General features: G+C 35.2%; 1 protein-coding gene across 3 annotated transcripts in view; it reads left to right on the top strand.

The window, feature by feature from the left end:
* The window catches only part of VTA1 (vesicle trafficking 1), a 37,517-nt gene extending 13,641 nt beyond the window's left edge, over positions 1–23,876 (top strand). The window contains exons 2-8 of one of the 3 annotated variants that reach the window (XM_062490087.1): positions 461–555; positions 3,526–3,653; positions 4,317–4,392; positions 7,775–7,886; positions 12,914–13,087; positions 14,658–14,738; positions 21,811–23,876. In XM_062490087.1, the coding sequence (XP_062346071.1) occupies positions 461–555; positions 3,526–3,653; positions 4,317–4,392; positions 7,775–7,886; positions 12,914–13,087; positions 14,658–14,738; positions 21,811–21,956 (812 nt within the window). In that variant the 3' untranslated portion in view covers positions 21,957–23,876. Of the gene's footprint in view, positions 1–460; positions 556–3,525; positions 3,654–4,316; positions 4,393–7,774; positions 7,887–12,910; positions 13,088–14,657; positions 14,739–21,810 lie in introns of all 3 variants that reach the window. The other 2 variants (XM_062490086.1, XM_062490088.1) reach the window with 2 other exon arrangements.
* Positions 23,877–24,103: the final 227 nt, after the last annotated feature.

The raw sequence follows: 24,103 nt of genomic DNA, 5'->3' as shown, positions 1-24,103 counted from the left end.
TGTGTCTTTAATGTTTTAATGCTATGTATGAGTGTACATAGAGATAGTAGGTGCTTTGTAGCATTTGCTCAAGTGTTGTAAGGCTAGCTGGCTCCTGCTAGATGAAGTTCCATTTATATCCAGACACTCTCAAGTAAATTTGAAGTTCCTATTTGGGAGAGCTGTAAATGAGGGTGGTGGTTTATAAAAGCACTTGGTATTGCACAATAGTGATACAAACATCAGTTTAAAATGAGTAGGAATAGTTACTGGGGAAAAAAAAAAAATACAGATCTTCCAAATATATCTCCAAGGCCAAACCTTGCATTTTGCTGTAACTGCTCACTAGTACTGGAGTCAGTCTGTGGTTAAATCATGAGTTTGTCTTGCAGGTATGTTGGGGGCATTGCTTTGTTTGCTTATGGGTTTTGCCTTAGATAATCACTTTCAGTGTTTTTTGTGTGTTTTGTATGATTTCTAGGTCGTTTGTATGCAATGCAGACAGGGATGAAGATTGATAGCAAAACCCCAGAATGTCGCAAATTTTTATCCAAACTTATGGATCAGTTGGAAGCTGTAAGTAGAATTTATTGCTTTCCTCAAAATTGGTCATGATATTAACATAATTTTTATTTAAATTTCTGCATATACTGTCTCTTCTCTGCAGCTATTCTGCATGCAAGCATACTGCATGAACTTCAGTAGTATGTAATAAGTTGCAAAATGATTGGAAGGAGATAAAGCTGTATGTGTGTATGCATGCACAAACATTATTGAAATTTTGCCATAAGATTTTGTGTAGACAGCATAAATTACAGTGCTTTATTTATGCATGTTCTCATGACAAATCATAATTCATTGTGAAGTTAATGCTAGTGTTTTAGAAGACTTTTTTAATTGGTTTGCCTTTGATTCCTGGAAGTCTGTGCAGTTATTTTCACTGCTGTAGGACTTAATAGCCTAGTCCTTGGATGCTTTTGAAGTCTCTAACCTAAACTGTTGTATCCAGGTAGTTTTTATAAATATTCTTTAAAAGCTAAAGATACTTCTGATTGTGTCCTGTGTTAGAGATTGGAGACTTTATTTTATAAATTCTTGTAAGCATGGTCTAATCTGTGTGGGTAACGGGATAGCTATGCCAAGCTCTTCTGAACGGACCTGGTACTGTTGAAAAGCCTTAGAAAGGTAAAGTTGTGGTACAGATGGTCATTTTAAGTTCCAGAAGCTGTTTAAGATCATACCCTGTAGTTTTCAGTATTCTTAAAAAAAGAAATTTGTTGGCTTTGAGATCTAAGTGCTCATTTGGAAGCAGCAAGTAATGCTGAAAAATGAAGCAGCAGCTCTTTTTTTGTTCAGTATTGGTGATTCCATCCGAAGTGTAGCAATGCCTGGAGAGTTTGTGTGAAACTAGTACCACAGCCTTCAGTAATGAAAGATGGATTGCTCACCCATGGAAGTATTTAAGGCCAGGTTGGATAGGTCCTGAGCAATATCTTCCAGTGAATGGCATCCCTGCTAACAGCAGGGGAGTTGGAACTAGATGACCCTTAAGGTCCTTTCCAATCCAAACCATTCTGTGATTCTCTGGAGAAAAATTGAAACATAAACCATTCGTCTTTTTTTTTTTTATAACTTGTACTTCTAGCTTTTTTATCACTGATTTTCTGCAATGGAAAATTCAGTGTACAGTGATTTCTTGGTATGTTACTTCATTGAATTTTGACATCTTAAATAGGGCTGGGTTTTGTGTTCAAAGGGAGAATGAGAGATGGCAGGACAGGTGAGATTAAAACTCAAAAGGATTTTGCTCTTAATTTCCTAAGAATTGTTGGAATTGGCTGGATTACTTTTGGTACTTCAGCAGTTAATCTGTAGTGTTCAGTTACCCCTTCTGTTTCAAAATTGAAAAGACTGAAAAAGCAGCAAAAGTTCATAGTTTCACGTTTTGGTTACTGGTAAGAAGATTGTCTGTGTGACAGTTGATGCACAGGTATTGAAGATTCTTCTATGTATCCGGGTGGTGGAAGGATGGAGAGAACACTCCTAGTCGAGTCTAATAGAGCAGTTTTGGGGCTAGAAAGTTTGGATTTGTGGAAAAGTTGGAGCCTGCTTTGATTTAGGAGCTGCTGTTTCCAGTCTGCTCCTAACCACCAGGGGGCGCAGAGGGGTCCGGTTTAATTTTTTTTAAGATTAAACCTAAATGCCTTGAGTTTTGGGTTGAAATCATGTATCAGCGTTTAAAACACCGGCGCTGCTGTATTGAATCTCATATTGTGTGAAGGATAATTTCAACATTAAACAACTTGGTTAACTTTAATACTTTTAGAAGTGTATGTAACAGTGTCGGTTATGTGTTTGAAATAATTGAGCATCAGAATAAGTATAGTAATCAGTTCTTTTCTGAGCATGAGGCATACAGATAGGTTAGGGAAATATATGTGTGTGTACAGTTTTCTTCCTGAGTTAGCTTCAGTGTTTGAGTGTTTCGTTTGAACACGCAGATTTTGGTGCTTTCACAAGAAAATGACACTTTGTAGAACAAATACTCCTTGAAAACCACATAGAGTAGTTTGATAAAAGTCTTAAAATTATATTTCAAAAGATTATATTTAACTACTGAAATCAAGTAACTTTTCTGGCAACATTTTATGTCTTAGAAAGTTGGCAGCAATCTAAAAAATAGGGAAATGCTGCCTGAATGATTAAATTTTCTTTGCACGCACAGTGAAAAAAAACTGCTGTTCAAAGATTGTTTTTAAATCTTTTGGCAAAATAAAGGCTGCAGGTTACTATCATGCAGTGTTCCTGTTTTTGTTCTCTAAGGATAACCTGAGATTTCCTTCTGTGCAAACAGTAAGCCTATTCAGAAGCTGTAAATCCACCTGTTGTAACTGTTAGAGGGTTGTTTGCTTTACTGATTTTTATTAGGAAACCTGAGGATTCTTGTACTCTAACATATTTGAAAAGAGTTCTTTGAATTGAAATATACTGCTTACACTGAAAATTCCAGTAAATTCATAGACTGGACGAGGTAGGGCTCAGATACTTTGAAAGATATCATGAACTGCAGTGAAATAACCTTACAAGAGGGAAGATACATGATTACTCTGATCTACAGCACCTTTATAAAGCATTACTTTATCAGTTGAACTGTGTTGAATCGTGACACAGGCTTCAGAGAGCTGGGTCTTTCAGATACTAAGGGGAAAATATCTGTTGCTGTTCCTTCACAGCATTGTAGTTGTATTTAGTTTTAACTTTGGGGGAGAGGATGTTGGGGTGTTGATGGTTTTTTTTAAGCATTTTGTGACCAAAGATTCAGAGCTACATACTTGTAATACGTTTCTCTCCAAAAGAATGTGCTTTCTCTTTCACATGCTGCTTTTAGCATTTGTCATGTTAGAAGCTGCGGATTTGTGAAACAAAGCATAAATTGTTTCTTTTTAAATTGTACTTGACTTCGTTTAAATCAGCAGGTTCTTTTTGTGTTTGCAGAACTGCTAAGGTCTAATAAAGTAATTAATGTATTTTTCCAACATTTTTCAGATGAAAAAGCAATTTGGTGATAATGAAGCAATTACTCAGGAAATTGTTGGTTCTGCTCATGTGGAGAATTATGCTTTGAAAATGTTTTTGTATGCAGACAACGAAGACAGAGCTGGGCAATTTCATAAGTAGGTGAAAATCTTTGTTTTTCTTATCTGAAGATACTGGTCATGGAATGTGAATACCCAAACCCTCTTTAATTTGATTGGAAACAAGAATTGGACTTTATTGCATATTTTTCTCTTCTGGAAAACTCAATTTCTTGCTACTTTTAGGTGTCTTACTGCTCACATTAACTGTTATCCTCTTCCTTATGATCCTTAGGGAGCTGCTTACCTACTGGCAAGCCTTCTAAAACCACAGTCTAATATTGTGCTTTATTTTATCAAGCATGTTGTAATTTCCTTGACCAGTGGTAGTAAAATAGTTGTCATGATCCTTTATATGGTTTGGTTTACAGCAATTACTATGGCATGCTCATGTATTTTTCTAATCCTAATACAGGATTTCTGATGTCCTACACAAAACATTGCAAACTAGGAACTAAGTGCAGAACATGTAACCAGTTTTTAAAAATACTGAACGTTTTCTGCGTAGTAGTTAGGAGAGTAATCAATATTGCAAGGTTTATATGTTGTGAAGCAGCTTCTGTAACATGAGATTAAAAGAAGAAAAAAAACAAGGCAGTGTTTGGCTTGAAATAAGCCAGTATGGTCTAAGATTACAACTCCTATAATGTGATTCTAAGAGACTGACATTACCAAGTTAGCAAAATGCTTTCTTTTTTGCAGAAACATGATAAAGTCCTTTTATACTGCAAGTCTCCTCATAGATGTTCTAACGGTATTTGGGGAGCTCTCTGAAGAGGTAAGTGTCAGGCATATGAGTGTTTTTCTTGCTTTTCCAAGTACAGACATTGCTTTTCTATGACATGAATATGAATTTCAAAGAACATAGGTTCTAATAGTGTAGCCAAATACTTGTTAGTAAGCCGTAAAGAATCATGCTAAGTATTTCAAATACTAGACATCTGTTAGAAGATGCTTCATGATGAGTATCAGTTAGAAATTCAAAGTCTGGTTTTTACTGTGGGACACATAGCATTACATTGAGCAAGTGGGAATGCTTATAGGGGAAAAATGATGCAAGGTTCCTGGCTTTGTCCACCTTCACTTTTTTCTGTGTCCTACTTGAAATTCACAGGCTTGATTGACATCCTGTATGTAAATCCTCAGTGTGGTACACGTGCCTCAAGTGCAGTCATACTTGTTCAGTTTAAAATGCAGTTGTTGTGGCTACTTGCATTTTTAAATAATGGAAGGAAGGTAAATGCATGTGGTGGTGATAGTGGTGACTTCTTGAATACTGTAGGATATAAGTGTAGATACCTAAAGATAAGTCTTACCCAAGAGAAATGCTTGGTGAAGAGTTCTTGCAAGATTCTCCGTCTTCCATAGCCCGAGACCCTACAAATCCAAAATTTTAATCTTGCTGAGAGGCACAAGTAAGTTTACTCCTCGTGTTGTCTTAAAACTATCTGATCTGCACCCTGACATCCTTTACTGGATCCAGTAATAACATTTCCTAGAGCCAGGGTGAATCCACATTTGCACATTGAATTGGACTGAAAAAGATCAATCCTAGTCTGTAGGAATCCAGTGTAGAGGACAGTGCAATGATAAATTGTGTCCTCAAGAGTACCTGAAGTAACTCTGCTTTGAAGATGGAAGAAATTGTTACAAATGTCAGTGCAGAATACTAGCACTTGTACATTTTCTACTGTGTTTTGGGAATTTTTATTGTTGCTGAACGGACAGAAATGCTTTGTAATTGGAAAGAAACAGAATTCTCTTGTTTGTTTAATTGGTGAACACCGATAGTAAAAGAGAGTGTGCAAGAAATACAGAAAATATTTCCTCTTCTATATAGCATCATTACATTTCAGCAGTTTCCTTATCCATTCTTATGTAAAGATATGATGGGAGAAGTGTGATTTGACTGTCTTAGACTTCTGCATAAGTTTTTGTCAGCCTGAAATACACTAAGCCTGATGCCTGGTTACAGAGTATGACATCTATATTCAGACCTGCTGCCTGTTTTTTCAATTAGTAATTGGAATTGCCTTCATATGTATGGAGTGTTAACTATTAAAAGGCTTTTTAAAATCAACAGCAGAAGGCATAGAAAGCAGGTACTTTGACACCTAGAATCAGAAAATGAGTGTTGAGCATTAAAATGTAAGTTTTAAAATGGAAATTGATTGATTATTGGGTGGTATGAATGGATTGTGTCACAGATGTAGACTGGTTGTTCTATATCTCCATATTAGAGCTAGGTGAAAGGATTTTCTGGAAGATGTGTTTTACAAGACACAGGTTAGATCAGAGCAGTAGGAAGCTGTGCAATAGCAGCATTCTTTTCATTTACCTCAGTAAAAGCATTCATGCAATAGGGCAGCCTTCTGAAAAGGGACAAGCAGTGCATGTTAAAAACAATCCAAAACCAGCAGCATTTCACTTCTCAGTTCTGGAATGGTAATCTTTGCAGTCAGGATGCAGGACAGACATCAAACCCTTTGTTCCCTTCTCCTCTCTGCATCCAGCATCTTAGGTGTTGGGGTTGGGGGTGCTTGGCCCATCCTTAAATATGTTCTCCTTAGCTGTGTCCCAAGGTGGGTGCACTGGACATGGTTTTATCCAGCGTGGGGCAGCTCTGGCCTCTCCTCACAGACACCACTCCTGCCATGCTGAGTTGCCAGCACCTGGGGTGGACACCTGATACAACAGCATCTTCACACTTTGTCAAAAAATAATCACCATATTAGGATAGAGGGGAGGTGTGCAGGCTCTTAAATATTGCATAATAATCTTTCCTAAAAGTAGCATACTCTGGGTATGTGTTTTCTGCGTTTTGTGACTTCTAGAGTATTTGTTAAAAATGAAGGAATTTAATCTGTAACACTGACTGACCAGAAGTGATTATTAAAACAAAGTTGAACAGAAAGCCATATTTTCCAATTGTACTTTTCATTTTTGAGGTAGAGTGAATTCATTTTCATAAATATATCATCAGAATAGGCTTTGTTTCTTGTTTTCAAGAGATGTTCAAGAGAACATCTTGTTTTCAAAAATGAAGACCACATCTTTCTCCTGGATTGTGTGAGCATCCTGGGTGATGGATGCAGTGTGTTAAATATGAGCAAGGAGGTTACTGAAGATACCTTTTGTATTGCATCTCTCTACCCTGTTCTAGATGGCAGTGCAATAGGCTTTGTGAAGTACAGTTTAGAATTTTAGTTTATTAGAAACTTTGGATTTAATTTCCAAATTAATTTTTATTTTTTAAAATAGAACAATAAATTTTAAAATTTTGGTGTTGGTGTGAAGCATGCTATCCCAACCTATACTGTTCATTTGGGCAAATCATTCCAGTCATCCTTCCACATTTCTCATCTCTTTATATTCAGCCTTGTTCCTTGATTTATATTACCTCATAACTGTTAGAATTGGTTGTTTCCCATACAGCTTTTGACAAAGTGGTTGATTTGCATAATGAGATTACTATTTCTTGCATCAGTTGAAAGCTCTTCCGGGATTAAACACTATTGTAATTGTCCCAGGAGATACAAAGTAGCCAATCTTCCTTTCATGTTTTGACATGTTAAAAGTTGTACCTAGGAACAGTAAAATATATTTTTAAAAACAAAATGGAAAATCTTAATGTCATAGAATATTACAGACAAATCACATTAATCTGTAGTTACATCAGCATTGCTGCATTCATGCTTTTAAATAAAATTTTGAATTTTAAATTTTAAAATCATATATTCAGAAAGGATTTCATATTTCTGATCAGCAGCAGTAGCATTTTAAGTTTCAAGAATTTAAATCTAAAGTAAATAATCATCTAAGTTTATGGAGATAGGAAGCTTTCTTCATTATTTCATGTCAGTAATTACTACACAGTGCTATGTCTTTCATACTAGATGTTCTTGGCATAATTTATTTCTGTTTCCTGATATGCTGCGCTAATTGAGGATCTCCACATTTTGCTTTCATGCTGAGCTTTTGTTAGAGCTCTTATTTTAATATTTTTTTAAATTCTCATATTAATTTTACACAGGTTGTTTATCATTAAAAGGGTGTCAAATGACAGCAGAGAAAGTGGAAAGTATGTTTATGTTTCTGATTCTAATGCATTAATTTGCAGAAGTGAGTGGTTAAAATGGCTGGCCTTTTCCCTCCCCCAGAATGCCCAGCACAGGAAGTACGCCCGGTGGAAGGCAGCATACATTCATAACTGCTTAAAGAATGGAGAGACTCCTCAGCCTGGCCCCATTGGAATGGAGGGAGAGAGTTTTGGTACGTGTTCCCCTTTTTTTTTGTAAGAGAGCAGAACGCTGTGCCAAGGTGAAGTGCTGGTATGCACAATTCCTCAGGAAGCACAGCTTCCCAGCTTGGTGTTCCATTTACAATGGACTGCCTTCTGCTTCTTCTTTTCAGCTTCTCCTGCTGTGATTTTTATTGGACCTTACTGTGTGAGTGACTTATTTAATAAAATATTATTTTCTTTGTAGTGGAGATTATTATTTTGAATACAGCTACTCTCTAAGAAGGCATTGTCAGCTTCGGGCCAGAACCATACATTTCTTTAACACTAACCACAGTCCTTCTTTTAAATCTATTCTATAAAGTTATGATCCCTTTTCCAGTTTATCCTCTCTCAGAACTTAAGTAGGAGTTAAAAATTGAATGATTGCAGGTGAATTCAACTTCAAACCAAAGACCTGCTTGTGAGATAACTCCTTTCTCCCTGTGTGATAATGTCAGTTTAAAAACAGGTTTGTGCTAGTCTTATTGAGTTGAATTTTCCGCCTCTTTCTCACTCATCCTCCTTTTCCTTGTGTTTTCAGTTGCTCCCTTTGTATACCTGAGCTCCCTGTACAGTATTCTTTGAGGTTCCTACTTTATCTAACAGTTAAGGTGATGATTTCCAAGGGTATCCATTTAATCAAACTGAATGTGTATCAGAACAAGTTGTTTTGCTTTAGATAGGGATCAATTTCATTCTTTTTTTTTTTTTCCTCAGTGCAGATTGAATTTCAAAGGTTAATCTCTTATGAAATAGGATATTATTGGAATGGATATTTTCACTATGCAGTTTAAAACAGGCTAGCTCTGCACAATGACAACCTCTGAGTATCATTCTTCACATACCTAGTGGAACAACTGAGACCATCAAATAATTTGTAATTGTCTTCTGAGCTGGCATGTGAGACTTCATGGCTTGTCAATTAAGTTGATGTTAATTTATCTCTTAAGCTTGGATTTAGTAATACAAATCTCTCCAAATAAAAAGGGTCAATAAACAAATCTACAAAGCAAAAGCTTGTAGAGTGTGGCTTGTTTCTAACCTGTAGAGTCACCTTATAAGAGTGGCTACATAAAGTTTTGTGAACATATGTATTAATATAGATGACCAGTGTATTTATACTTGTGCACCAATATGAAATATAGATGTATATACACATAAAAGTAATTATTTGTTCATTTGCATTCATTTTTGTTTGGGGTCTATACCTGAATCTTGAGTGGATTTTGAAGTCTGAACTTGTAATTTACTTTCTAGTAAGTTACAGGTTAATTAGGCCTGTCATTTTCTAATCATTACTTTTGCTTTAAGCATGTGAAAACATTAGAAAACTAGTTTATCTTCTGATTCTCAGTCTTTTCATCATGGTGATGATGAAAATTTTGATGCATCACACATTTTGATGCATCTCCACGTTGTAATTTATGTGTCCTGGATATTTTACATTATTAAAAAAAGGATACTATCATGATTTTTTTTTTTTTAAGGAGAATGTGTACCAAACATCTATTTCAGTTTATTATTATCTTTAGAGTGTCTAAGAGACTGGGTGCCAAATATAATTTATTTGCAGTTTCCTGGATAAAATACTGTTTATGTATTAGTACTCCAGAAACACTGCAACATAAGTAAATTCAAATATTTGTGAACAAATACAGAATATGATAGTTTTACTTCCAAGCTACTTGTTTATTCTTGTTATTATGTTTTCCTAACCTAAAGGCACCCTACAGACTTAAACACTGGAGTGGATATTTTGCCCACTGAAATGTGCTCCAGTCTGGGCACAGCTGTATTTGAAGTGAAGGATTAGTAAACTAATTTCTTGTTCAACTTAGAATCTTTTCCAAATCGTTTTTCTTAGCTCTCCATACAGCTGTAGCAAGAGATACTTACAACTGCAAACATAATCTCATCTTTGTCAAATTACACCATATTGATGAGTTAATGGAGAATGCAACATGTGAGATAAAAATCTCTTGTTACATTGAATGTAATGAATAGCTTAGTTTAATGTTTTCAGCTTTAAATGAGTTATCCTTTAGTGGTCTGGCTCATAGCGTGATAAGGCTGACCTGAGTATGTGAAGCAATCTATGAATTTTAAACAACTGCAAACATAGAATTTCTAAGTAAACATTACAAAGCTTATGCTAAAAATCTGTGTGTGCAACTTGTGGAAGCTAATAATTTCTCAAAAGCACCAAATAGGCTCTTTCTTAATTTCATTAATGTGCAGAGGTAACTAACCTGGTCAAGGCTACAAAAGAAACTGTTGTAGGAAGAAAAGCAGAATTCAGGCTTTCCTCAAATGCTTGGTGTTCGTTGCAGTTCATTACAAGAGGTAATGGGAATTGAAGACTTTTGCTTTCATTACCAGGTTATGTCTACATGCAGCTTAAAAGGGACACAAATGATGAGTGAATCAAAATTTTAACATCCTTTTTGGTAGGGAGCCTGCAAGATCTGTAACTTGGCAATATGTTTTTGTCTGTTTTGTTGTTGAATTTTATTTCATGTAGAGAGATTATTTCTCACACTCCTAATTTTCTGAGAAATTAAATTAAAAATATATGTTGATGTTTATTTTTTACAGTTGGCTCCGTGGTGTAGGTGTTTCACATAATCAAGACAAAAATTTTATGCAAATTTATTTTTATGAGAAGAATCAGTAAAGAAGAGTTTCAGTTCCTCTTTATGCATCATAAGAAGAAAAGCAGTATTGTTTGAATGTATGACTGGACCTTCCCCATTCCTTTCTGCTTGCTCATTTTCTTCCTCCCCTAGCATGTGGAAAAAGTCTGTTTAAACACAGTGAAACTAGGTCTCTGTAGCTTGACAAATTACCATTTTTTTCCAAAGTGTTATTTTTTTTTGTGATTCTTGAAAACCATACTGTAACTCTTAGAGATGTTTTTATGGTAACATAGGCATGCTTTATGCAGTTCTGCTGTTGGATTTATGGATGCTTTTGTCAGGATGCCACCATGGAAACCTTAAAATGACATGCTTAATTTATTAATTCAGTTGGAATACAACTCCTGGAGTACACATAGAGGTTACTTAGCATTAGCCCTAGGTCATCCAACCAGATTTTACACTAATGGAAAAAAAATGGAAATATGAAAAAAATTTCTAAATAGCTATATTATAGCCATAGTAAATGCATTAAATCTAATCACCTTTATTGCAATATATATGTAGGCTACATTTCTATTACAGAATTTCAGAGACCCTTAATAGTTCCAGCTAGTAAAAAGAGCAGTGTGGGAAAAGTTGATGGATTTTTGAGTTCATTTCTCAGTGTTGTGGAAAAAAAATAGATGCATGACTTGCTTTTTAAAAGCAGTGTTCAAATAGAACATTGTGTTGTGAATCTTTTAGCAGCATCTCAAGCAAAAGAGAAAGAGCACAGCAGAATGAGACAAAGAAAAAAAATTAAATTGATAGATTTTAATTCTATGAACTCATTAAAAATAGGAGTCCAGAGAACTGAAGGAGTCTGGACTCCTTAAAAAAATGTTGTGAATTTTATATTCAGTGCACTGAGCTGCTGAAATTAAATCATTATTGGTGGTTGCTTACACTAGAAAAGGGAATGCCGTTAAGCCTTGAGAATCCTCTGCTTGTATAAAAGTATCTTTGCATGGTTGGTTGTGGGGCTGGGGTGATTATTTCATGAAGTCTTTCCTTCAGTAAATAAATAATTTTTAAAAACACAGGTGATCTGAGTATCCTGTAGCTCTGCAGAAAATTTAAAGAGCTCATTAATTCATTATGCTCGGATTCAAGCACAAAAGCTGATGAGGTTCCAAGACAAGAAATTCAGCTGGAGCTGAAATGAAATGTAAAACAGTTGTGTCAGTGTTTCACAGCCTACTTGCAGCATCTTTAAGCAAATTGTAAGGAACTTTGAATTCTAGGTTATTACTGCTGCATGAGAAAATAATTTTCTGATTTTTTAGCATTCTTTCCCATTCCCTGGAAAAGGTTGTTTTTTGTTGTTTTTTTTTTTCCTCAATTATGTTATGGACATTCTAACCATAGAATTTAAAACCTTTGTTGACTTAAATGTTCTTTTATAGCAGCCTGAAACTCTTTTATCTGGCACTACTGTTAAAAACTATTCACAAATACTGAGAGTGGGCATCTTAAAATGTTTCTAATACTTTGATAAAGAGTATTTTAAATATTTGCTTTGCAGAAAGAATAGTTACAATGCTTTTATGATGTTTGGCACTTTAGAGACCTAAGAAGAGTTAACTTAAACTAAACTACTTTTATGTTTAAAACAGTTTTAACATTGGCCAATTGCACAATGAGCAAATCAAACAGTTGGAGAGATATTTATCTTTTGATACATATACCTGATTAAAAAGTAGATTGACCATTTGTGAATTTACCTCTTGCAGGTGCTGTTATTATGAGGGGTTAGCACTTCTAACTTTATTTGGTTGTTTTTAACATTGCCAGACTTTAACCCTTTGAGTTCAGAATGTCTTCTGTGGCCAGTGTCCCATTACTTTACCAGGGTTCTTCTTGGTTCCTGTTCAGTTGTGGTTTGATTTGGGGTAAAAGAATTTGCACTGTCTAGCATTTTATGAGGAGTTTGTAAGCCAAATACAGTTTTCCATATTCTGGTTCATGCCTATGTTAAAATGTAGATTACTGCCTGTTTGTAATAAGTTGTTTGACTTCCGTGGATGCAGAACATGAAGGTATAACAAATTGTTCTAATGAGACCGATAGCTTATATTCATGCAAGTAAGGAAATTATTCAAGTTGAACAGAAGAGATTTTTGAAAGTATATGAGTATCTAGATCTTTACTGTATGTTATGTTGCTTTTAACTTTTTCAAATCAACCCTGTATGGTTTGGGTTGATGTTTTATGTCGCACTGTGTGGTGGCAATTTTTTTAGCAATAAAAATTTGAAAGGAGGTTTTAAGGAAAGCCAAAGTTTTCAAGTGTTTCTACATAATAGTTGCAGTAATTCCTGTTTTGTATCATTTTAGCAGATGCTGAAAGGGAAGAAGCAGGGTCGTCTTCAGTCCATAGTGGAACAACTCCATCATCATCATCATCTACATATGAAGCTAACAATACACCAACTAGTAATTTCACTGGCATACATATACCACCAGGTGCCCATGCACCAGCCAACACTCCAGCTGAAGTACCTCATAACACAGGTATGTCCAAATCACACTGGAGAAATCCATGCCTTTATTGGTTGACAAATTTTTGCCCAAATTCTAGTCCATCACATATAAAGTAGAATAACACAGTATTGTTGGAAAAGCATCTTCATAAGCTAAAATTGTAAAAATCAGTAAAATGGCGTTGCATTGTAACATCTGTACTGTAAAACACAATTTGAATTTTTCAGTTTATAGATGGAATTGTATTACTTCATTTCATATGTAGCTTTCCCAGTGCAGATAGGCTAAGGCTCTTCATGTGGGAGCTTATCCAACACAGTGTTGAAATTGTTACAACCCTGTAGCAATCATGCATGATGTACAATTCATAGTGGTTTGGTTTGGTTTTTGCCCATTTTCCTATGCAAGTGCTTTAGTGTGATTGACTGCAGACAATCTTATTAATGAGAATTTTGTCCCTGCAGCTAAACATATTGGCTCCTACATCCTTCTTTTGTTATTATATGTAATTTTTGGACCAAAACCAAGTTCTTAAAAATTCCAAGTTACTTGTTTTACCTAATGGGACCTTTTTATAGTAATTATAGAGTATAATTATGAATTAAGGATTAATAAGACTAAAAATTTTAAACTACCTTTATTTCAATCTTGGTGATCATTTATTGTTCAGATATATTTTCATATTTTTGAACGTACATGATATTTTTGTCACACAATCCCTCCTTTTACTTTATCAATTTAAAAAATGCTTCACCCTATGAAGAGTTCAGGATGCTCTTTTTTAGCTTTATCAAAGGGAAATCCTTCAGATAAGTGGGGGTTTTTTGGGTCTGGGAGGGAGAGTATCTGAAAATTATGGAGTAATGTACCTTGTTGGAATACATGAATTCTGTGCATTGCATAGTTTTAACCCCACCAATTGTTCAATGGACTGATATAATTTAGAAAAGTGATTATACCCTCTTCCTAGACAGCATATGTTGTAGAAATTATTTAATGCTAGTCTGGTATGTTCTGGACATACCATAAAAATGCAGTTTTGGATCAGAGCAAATGAGTATGCCTAAAATGAAACACAGGTACAAAAATGCTTCATAGTATAAAGTGTTGTTTCTTCTTCTAGCACCTTTATTTCCCTTTTAAACTTAGCAAGAGTTTTTATTCTCACTAATTGTTTTCAAAGGATTTAGGAAGGAGATAGTTTGCAAGTGTGAGGTGACTGGCACTGGACTTTAAAAGAATAATAATAATAATAATAATAATATAGATTGCATCTGGTATTAGAATGTAGAATTTAACTTTCAAATATAAAAGTTTACTCACACTTTAGCGGGTTTTCCTCAATACTTTAGGGTAAAGCACTCTCTTGTACCTGTACTGGTAACATGGATGACAGTCTCTATATTCTTCTGTTTTATTTTATAAAACATCTATATTTGAAGTGAAGGTGTTAAAATTATTTGTTACACAGTTTCAGAATTAGTACGCTATCAGCTGCTTAATTTGAAAATCATAAGGTGTATCTGTTCTAGCTTTTTGCTTACTTTTAAAGTCAATAGGTAAAAATAATCCAAGTCCATTTTTTTGCATTGATTTGCAGGAGTGACAAGTAACACCATTCAGCCTACTCCTCAGAATATTCCTCTAGTTGATCCTTCCCTTTACAGTGCTCAGTCTGCAGGTAAGTTTGTGGCATTTGTATTGTTGTATGTGGACATACTGTGTCCTCTGTGCCTCCCCTGCACTGAAGGAAGGAGTTTGAGAAATATTGTCACTATTATCTACACGCTGTTCCAGAATTTTTAAAAGAATGTACAACATCCAAGCATTGTGTTGCTAAGATTTTAGTAGTTTCTGAAAGCTGTAACAATATAGTGTTTTCTGTGACTATTTTGAACCAATGAGCTAGCATTGCGTAAGGCTTTTTAATATTTATGTTGTTGCTTCTCAGGTGAGGTTCTGATATGTTTTGCAAAGCCTGTATTCCTGATAACCTTGCTAAATTGTATGTTTTGTAATTAGTACACATCCCCTTTACTTAAAATTCATTCTGCAGGGTCAGCACATCACTTACTTATTAATTTTGTAAAATGATTCATAAAATATTCAAGTTGTGTTTTTATGCAGAATAATGGTGTGTGCTTCCTGACTATAAGTAGTATCTGTGTAGAATTAAACAATTTATAAGGTACTGCTAATGATGTTATTTTGATGTACCATTTAATCAAGGCTTTTATCTTTTAAGATGTCATCTGTCTCTGATGCTGAAATCACTGATAGCCTGTGTCATATGTATTTTATGTCTGGCTGCATGTTCTATGCTTTGAAATGTACACATAAGGGCTAACCTTAGGGAAACTGTGGCCTGTGGAAGAGTAGTAACTGACAATAAAGCTGGAATCATCCTAGATTCTAATTTGAACACGCATGTGCATTTGGACAAGGAGTTAACTGTTTTCTAAGAAATTTTCTGTACATGGAAAAGAGAAAATAGTATTTAAAAAGCCCCATAAATTGCATCTGTTTGTAATAATCAGATTTTTGTTGGCAATATAACGTGGATGTTGAGTGAGGAGAAGGTCTAGAAATCCTGGTACAAAATCTGTTCATATTCTCCCCTACAGTTTAACCTCATCAGGGAGAGCTGGTAGTATATTTTAGTATACAACATTATGCGTAATTGCTGTGTTAAGTTCTAGTTCTAACCACAGTAAAACATGGCCTGTTATGACTACAAATTTAGATAGGTATGTTCTTGTATTTTATAACTTACAAATATTTAGTTACTTTATTATGTTGTAGAAGAGTGTGTCTGTGTTAAAATAGCATTAGTGACAAAGCAATAAATACCATAGTCAGATTTCAATGTTTAACTTATTTTTAGTCTGCTGGCACAAAGAATGCTTAGGGATATTTTCATTTTAATATATTAGAAAGCTATTTTTATAGAAGATGTCTTAAAAATAGCAAGATTTGCCATTGAGAGAGACATATTAACCTTTAGTATTCTCCTGAAGAGCAAAAGGTACTATAGGTGGTATAATTTTTCTGGAATATTATTGTAATCACAGAATCACAGGATAGTCTGAGCCAGAAGGATTGAGTCCAGCTCTGAAGTGAATGGCCCATACAGGGATCAAGCCCACAACCTTGGCATTATTAGCACCATGCTCTGGCCAGCTGAACTGGCATTAGTGTCTCATGTAGCAGTAACTCATTTTATTAAGAGCAATACCTCAGACCTGTAGCTGTAACATTTAAACTTGGTGATAGTTTTTGAGTGTTTGGGGACTGCTGTGGGGATTTTGGTAGCTCCTCAACTGAAATGGCTCAAAGCTTTACTTAAGCCTTGCCACAGTAACTGCTAGTTGGAAGGCAAATTTTGTGGTGTTTGGAAGCAAAGTTTTCATGCTTAACTAGCTTATGATCTTCAAGTCAGAAGTCATTGTACCAGTTTTTTTGGTAGCTACTCTGAAAATTTTAGTCGTTATTGTTTGTCAGTTTGAATGTTTGCTTCTGGTTGTCAAAATTATAATAATTTTGACTGAAACTTATTTTTTTTATAAAGTTTAAAACATTTCCTTATTCTGTATCTGGATAGTATGAATGCTTTGCTTCCTCTTATCACCTACCTGAGATAACTTGGTTTAATGCATACATAAATCAGAAGGAATTGTCTTTATGAGAATGCATAATAAGTAATACTGTGTAATTAAGAGATTAAGACCCTTGCTAAGCACCATGATAAATCTCTTAATTTGATCTAACCTGAGTATTTGCATGCCTGCATTCCTCCCCTGCATATCTGTTGTGTCACTACAAGTTTGTGTCTTGCAACAGCTCAATATGAGGGAGTGCTGCGAAAGTACACCCAAAGAGATGGTAAAGGTCATGCAGGTTCTTGGTTTGAAAGCTTAGAAAACACAGTCAGTTATGCAGGAGTCTCAGAGGGCACAGGGGATATGTCAGCAGAGGTACTGTGACAGTTTTGTTTGCATGTGTGGAATTAAGCAGCTTGAGAGCAGTGGAAAGTGTTTGTCCTGTTGTGTATTCTTCTCATGGTGCTGAGTATTCCTTTCTTTGCCAACAGTGGACTAGTTCTCTAACCCATAAGTAAATTGAGAAATGCCCGTATCTGTTAATGGATGGACAAAACTGTGGGACCCAGGAGTCCTCCCCAGTTCCTGAGCTACAATATCTGGGCTAGATCCTTGCTGCATATTGAGGTGTGTCCCATGTGTACCATTCCTGTGGAACCGAGGTTTTCTTTGGATGGGAAGGAGGGATCAGTGTTGCCCTCCATCCAGTAGATCCACAGAGCTAGCACAGGGCATGGTACATTTGTTCCATGATTTAGACACGATGTCTGTGTCTACTAACAAATTACACAGGCTTTCAAATATTTGGCCTGGAGAGGAGCTGGCACAGAACCTCTCACATCCATATTACTAAACTTTTAAACCTAAACAAGGTAGCTTGTTAAGACTGCTCATACTGAATGGTCTGTAGCTTACTCTGACCACAAGTCATGCCCAGGAATTGTTTAGGAAAGTGCTAGTTTGTATGGGCCCAAACCATACTGGGGTCTATTCCAGCAATTTTACACTGCAAACAGTCAAGTTTGAGTGCTGAGACGCCTTCTTTGGCAGTGTTGAATGTGGTAGTATAGACATAGCCAAACAGGATATTCCACATATTCCTGCGAGAGTCTTTCTTGTAGTGAGATCAAATGTATATTTTAAAGATAAATTATATATTTGCTTTGCTTCCCATAACATGGGAGAAGCCATTTGATTAATTCTGTTATGATTTTGGTGGTGAAGAGTAGAATATTTTATATAAGGAAGATTAAGTTAAAGGAATAGTGTTTTTTGATTTTTAGTTAATATAAGTCTTTCAATAGTTGTCTTGTCCTGAGGGAAGAGGTTTCAGAGTTTAACATTGACTTTTGAAAGTGTCCAAGCTTTTGCATTTAAGCATGGGTTAATGTGTCTGACAACAGAATGTAGAGTTATTCAGCAACTTCGTGTACGTGTGCGTGCACTTCCCTGGTGTAGTTTGCTTAAAAAATTTATTACCCCCTAGATTTTGCTAACACTAAAGGCATTCATAGTTGTGCTACACAGTTTTTATAAGATCTTCTTAATTTGCCATATGATCCCTTCCACAGGTGGCATAGTATAAAGACAGCATTTGTCCATAGTTTTATGTATAATATTTGATATTCTACAAACAAAGTAGAAATAATAATTTAACATTGAATGTGTTTTCATTCTCTTAAAAAGAAATCCTTGAGTACTTATATTTCAAATATTTCAAGTGATTTAATGGGAAAAAATGAGTATCTTTTTTCAAAAGCCATTTGTTAGCTTTGCCTTCACTGTTTTAATGCGCAAGTTTGTATGATTGAAATGTTCTTAAATCAACTGCCTTATATTTGGGCATCGTAAAAAGGAAAAACATCAGATGGGTAGAAAAAGATTCCAGGGAGAAGCAGATATATTTATGTAAACTGCACATTAATTTCATTCTAAAACTGCTTTTTTCCCAAAATTATTTCAGCAGCTCTAATCAAATAGCTTTCACTTCGTGTTCCTTTTAAACTAGAATCATGCTTGTTACAGATTCCATATTCCTGTCATGTTTCAGTAATGTAACTACAGTCCTAATAATTTCAGATAAACACAGGAAGCAGGTTTGGTTCAGAATAAATACAGTGTACCTTTTGTATTTCAGTATTGTTGGGCTTTTTTAGAGCCAAAAATCACTGGATTCCAACTTGAGGTTGGAAAAGACTTCAGGTGGTGATCTGGTCCAGCCCCTCTGCTCAAGGAAGGGTCATGTAAAACCAGTCACTCATGACCATGTCCTTGGTGTCTCTCCCTGCCTGTGCACTCTCCCTGTGGTTTAATTTTCTGCACTGAAGAAGTTTGAGAAAAAGTGTCACTGCTAATTAAAAAAATAGGTTTTGAATTTCACCAGGGATAGACACCACAACCTCTCTGGGCAGCCTGTCCCAGGGCTTGGTCACCCTATGAGTAAAAACTGTTTCCTGATGTTCAGACAGGACCCTTCTGTATTTCAGCCTCTGGTCATGTCACTGGGCATCACTGAAAAAAAGCCTGTCTCTGTCCTTTTAATACTTTCCCTTCAGGTGTTTATATACTTGATACAAGATTACCCTGAGCTCTCTCTTCTCTAGGCTGAACAGTCCCAGCTTTCTTGACTGCTTCTGGTTTGAGAGTTGCTCCCTTCCCTTAATAATGTCTGTGGCCATTTCTGGACTGTCTCCAGTATGTCAGTCTGTCTCTCTTGTGCTGAGGAGCCCAGAACTGGACATGGCACTCCGGAAGTGGCTGAAAGGGACAGGATCACTTCCATCCACCTGCTGGCACTGCTTTTCCTAATGCAGCACATGATGCCATTGTCACTCTCCGCCACAAGGGTGGATTGTTAGCTTATGGCCAAATCGGTGTCCACAGGACACCCAGGGCCTTTCCTCCAAAACTGCTGAACCCTTAGAATATGTAAATAGAAGTCGGTTACTAACTTTTGGGATTCTTCCTTTGCTGTAAGTACTGTCATTACTGTTAAGTTTTACATTATTTTTGGAACTTCAGGACACAGAGCTGGTTTGTTTCTATTTTGCTTTTCCATTGTGTGGTGTTGACTTCAATAAGAGCTCAGGCTACTGAGCACATCAAAAGATCAACCCTCTTACTGTATAAACTTTGGTTTATAAATTTAAAATTAATAATTTTTTTTCCCTCAAGTTATGTCATAATAGCATCTGAGGTAGATTTTATAATAAATAAGGCTTTATGCCAGCAAAACATTAATAGAGCTCATACTGTAAAAATAAGATTAGACGGGTGAATTTAGGCTTGCTTCCAATAAATTAGTTGAATGCTGGACTGATGCCTTGGCCAGTTTTTAAAGAATGATTTTGTAGTTTCTTTTGGCATGAAAGCATAAAGCTACTTTGAGGGGAGCTTGGCCTTTTTAATTTCTTAAAGATGTTCAATAATGTGATCGCAGATTGACCCCAGCTGCTTTTAGTCTGTGATTTTATTGAGGTTAGAAAATACCTGAGGTGTGTGCCTGTGTTTATGCACTCCTTCACGTCTATTTACTCACATGTATTTTCAGAGATTTAATGTGGTTTCACTTACTAAGCACAAAATTAATACACATTGCAATGATAATGAACCCACCAAGTTTTTGTCCCTCAATGGTTATATTTATTTTTTGAAAGGAAATGAAGTAGAATTCTAGAGTATATTTTTAAAATCGATAAAATTTATATTCCAAGAGCTTACCTTTCTGCTTTTTATTTGGGTAAAGTTGTTTTGAAAACTAGCAGACCAGTCTAGATTTTAATATTCCCAGGTTTTCTTTTTTATTTGTTCAAAAGCTGTTCTTCAATAGTAAGATTGTGGGAAGGAAAAGCAAATATAATAGACATTTTTTTATAAGAATAGAGATTCTTTAGTAAACATTCTCACAGTATTGCTGACAACAGTTCTGTTTTGAATGAAAGGATCCAGCTAACAGAAATTGTGCCATAAAAAATGATTTTAAGTATATTAATGTAGTTGTTTAAAAGTAAAATATCCTCAGAGAGCTAAATATCTTTTTAACTAAATTTTATGTAAAATGTATGGTGCATTTAAAAGTGCATTTTAATCTGTGAAGTCAATTCATTGCTTATATAATACTGTGTGGGAAATTTTTAAATATAAGCATAATCTTTAGTGATTTATATGATTAATTATCCATCCTCATAAAAATCTATCATTTACAAGTTAAGTTGCTTTGAAAGAACCTGAGTTAATTTGCCCATAGATTACTGGAGTGGTATGGGATTAGCCTTAAAACTCCCAGTGAATTTGTGGGTGGAAGGAGGTGCAGTAACACAGCTTTGCTTTATTTTGCACTCACATCAGTGATACTATCCACATATAAAATTTTCTTTCTGCCAGTTAGGATGTAAGTCCCTACAAATGCCTTCTCCGAGACTGAATGTGTGTGTTTGACAGCTACAGAATTCCTAAAGTTTTAATTTACATCAAGAAAATACTCTGATTAATAAGAAACAGTTGGTTTATACTATATTATGGCAGTATTTTTTGCTAGTGTTCCCCAGTGTTACATAAATTGGCACATTTCATTGCATCAATCTTGTTTTCAGTCATCTTACATAAAATTGGAAACATAAAAATTATTTGGAAAAACAAAAACATAAAATGTGTGAAAACATGCCAGTGAGAAATGCTTCTACATTCTGAAAAGTTATTCCAGGTGAGTAGGAACAGTTTCTAGCTCTGTGTTATTCCTGAAGAAAGCAGAGTAATGATGCTGTAAACACAAAAAGCACTGTCCTTGTTTCTTGCAGGTTGTAACATGATTACAGCTAACTTAATGTCCTGTAAAAGCTCTCCTTTGCTGTGTTAGATGAAGAGCAAGCAGATCTTTCTCAAAGGTGTTGGCTTACTTCTGAAAGGCACTGGGTCATGCAAATACCAGTGTTTAAGAAGGTCCTCACATTTTTCAGTGGCAAAAAAGCTTTGTATGAATGGAAAGAAAAGAGAACAGAAGAAATATTGTAGCTTGGTCTTTGTAATGCTACCACAAATACTAGCCCGTTTTTCATAATATTACCACAAACATAAGTAAAACATAAAAATCGTTAAGAAAGGAAGCTTAAGTCATACTTCCTTTGTAGTAACTTTGTAATACTTATGTTTTTGCAGGAGAAGTCCGCTTGACTCCAGAGGACTTTGCCAGAGCTCAAAAATACTGCAAATATGCTGGCAGTGCATTGCAGTATGAAGATGTGAGCACTGCTGTGCAGAATCTACAGAAGGCCCTCAAGTTACTTATTACAGGCAGAGAATGAAGCTTTAATCCAACATTTAATGTCTTTCGCCTAAAGAACTAACAGTTGATTACTGTACCTGTTAGGGAAGTGGAGTTACACAGAAATTCTCAGTCCCATCACTCATGACAATGAAACCACTGTTTCAGTGTCAGATTAGCAATGAATGGTACAGTAGGAATCTCTGTTTTCATTTTACAGGCAGCGGAGCTTGAAACAGGAATGCAGTGGCTTTATGTATGCAAAATATTGAAGAAAATACTGTGAACACCACTCAAGAGTTAGAATTCATCTTGCAATATTTGTATTATCAGAATTGGAAAATGCTGACTATAAAAAAACTTAAGAATTAGGATGTTCTTTAAAATTCTTACTCTTGTTTTCTTATTGCTAGCAACTGTTTAACAGGTATAATAGCTTTAAAGTGGTAACTAAGATTAGTGCTTTCCTCCTGAAGTGAGAGCATGTTGAGAAGTCTGACAGGTCCACACTGGAAAGGACTTTTCTATACATAAATTATTTCGGTATTTGTATTATCTGAGACATAAACCTAAGTTGAGTCTTGAGTCTGAGGGAATCTTGAGGACCTTTGTATTTCATTTGAAAATGTTCTGGAAAAAGCATCTCTTGATACTTAAGAGGGAGTAATTTCGATGGTGTTCCAATCTAATCCCCCACAGGTATATGGACTACTACATGTATTCTTGATTATTGGTTCTTTCTCCTGTGTGAACACTTAAAATTTTGTATATGTATGGGTAATTAAGAAAAAATGCTAATATTTATCAACAATGATCCGGAAACTGGAAGCAGAGATTCTAAATAATTTGGACTTTCAGGAAGACTAACCAAAAGAACAAAACTGTTCCATCTTTTAAAGAGGCTGGAAAAAAGCTTGTTCTTCAGCCATTAAAACACTGTAGGTTTGTCTCTGGTATTAGTGTCATAGAGCTTTGTATTTCCAACTAATATTTTTCCTGTCTGCTTTGTTGTGAAGACTTTTTTGACTTGGGATTTAATTAAAATATCTTGGAAACTGAATTTTGAGTCTTCATGAGGTCTACTACTGTAATTATAGAGCTCTTGATTGTTAAAAATCCTTCCATGCTGTTTAAAAAAAAAAATACACAGTCTTTTAACTGGCATAACATAATAATGGAGTATGCCATAAAGCATGTCTGATATATGTAATAATTTTAATGACATTTTTTCTTATCTCTCAGTCTTTCCAAGCTGTTGGATCAAATCCATGTTATTTATAGCTGCACTGCTTTGGAGTGACTACATTAAGTCTTATATTCAAAGCAGAAAGATGAGGAAAAAATCAAACATAAGCATGCATCAAAGTTTAGCTGGTTGTATCCTTTAAAGAATGTAGTGTCTTTGACAGCAGGTTTGAAATGGGTTATATGAAACTTAAAAATGTATGCTTAAGCACTTTAGATGACTGAGACTTAATAGATAAAATGTGATTTTTTTTAGTGTTGCTTTGTGATATAGCATAACATACTAATCTGGACAGTGACTTGGGTTAGATTTTAATTGGGGAAATATAGAATAAAACCATTTTGAACTTTTTGACAGGAATGCTGTACAGACCTGAGCAGTAAGTCTGTACTTTTTACAGTGTTTCATGCAAGATAGATCTCTCACTTCAGTATCAAGCTGAATTACTGCAGTCTTCTACATATTTAATTGTTGGTTTACACAGTAGCATTGCTATAAAATAGTCAGAAGTTTCTTTCATGTCAAGGTCATACAACTATGTTTTAAAACCAGCTTCAGTCCCCAGAACTTGCAGGAAGAAATTCCATTTCCATATTTCTATTTATAAAATAATAAAAATAACTTAGAGGCTTTTGTATTACATGCAAAAATAAGTAAGCTGTGATACAATGTTGTATTAATTTGAGGCATATAAATTAAAGTTGTTGGGTTTGTTTGTGATTGAATGATTGGAAATGTAAATACATAACTACACTTGAAAATGAAAATTTAAGCATTTCTTAAAGTGTATAAAATATTTTCTGTTGGCCATGATTATATTGTACCTCTTGCTTCCTCTGGGAAACCAGGGAATCATCAGTTAAAAAGCGATAAGCAATGCAAAATTCATAAGCAATTTGTTTGAATGATCATTTGCACATCTTTTAACTTTCTTCTGCCTA

Source organism: Cinclus cinclus, chromosome 3 (assembly GCF_963662255.1).
Source record: "Cinclus cinclus chromosome 3, bCinCin1.1, whole genome shotgun sequence".
NCBI classification, from domain to species: domain Eukaryota; kingdom Metazoa; phylum Chordata; class Aves; order Passeriformes; family Cinclidae; genus Cinclus; species Cinclus cinclus.
Note: the sequence above shows the minus strand (reverse complement) of the source record. Positions and strands in the feature narration are given on the sequence as shown.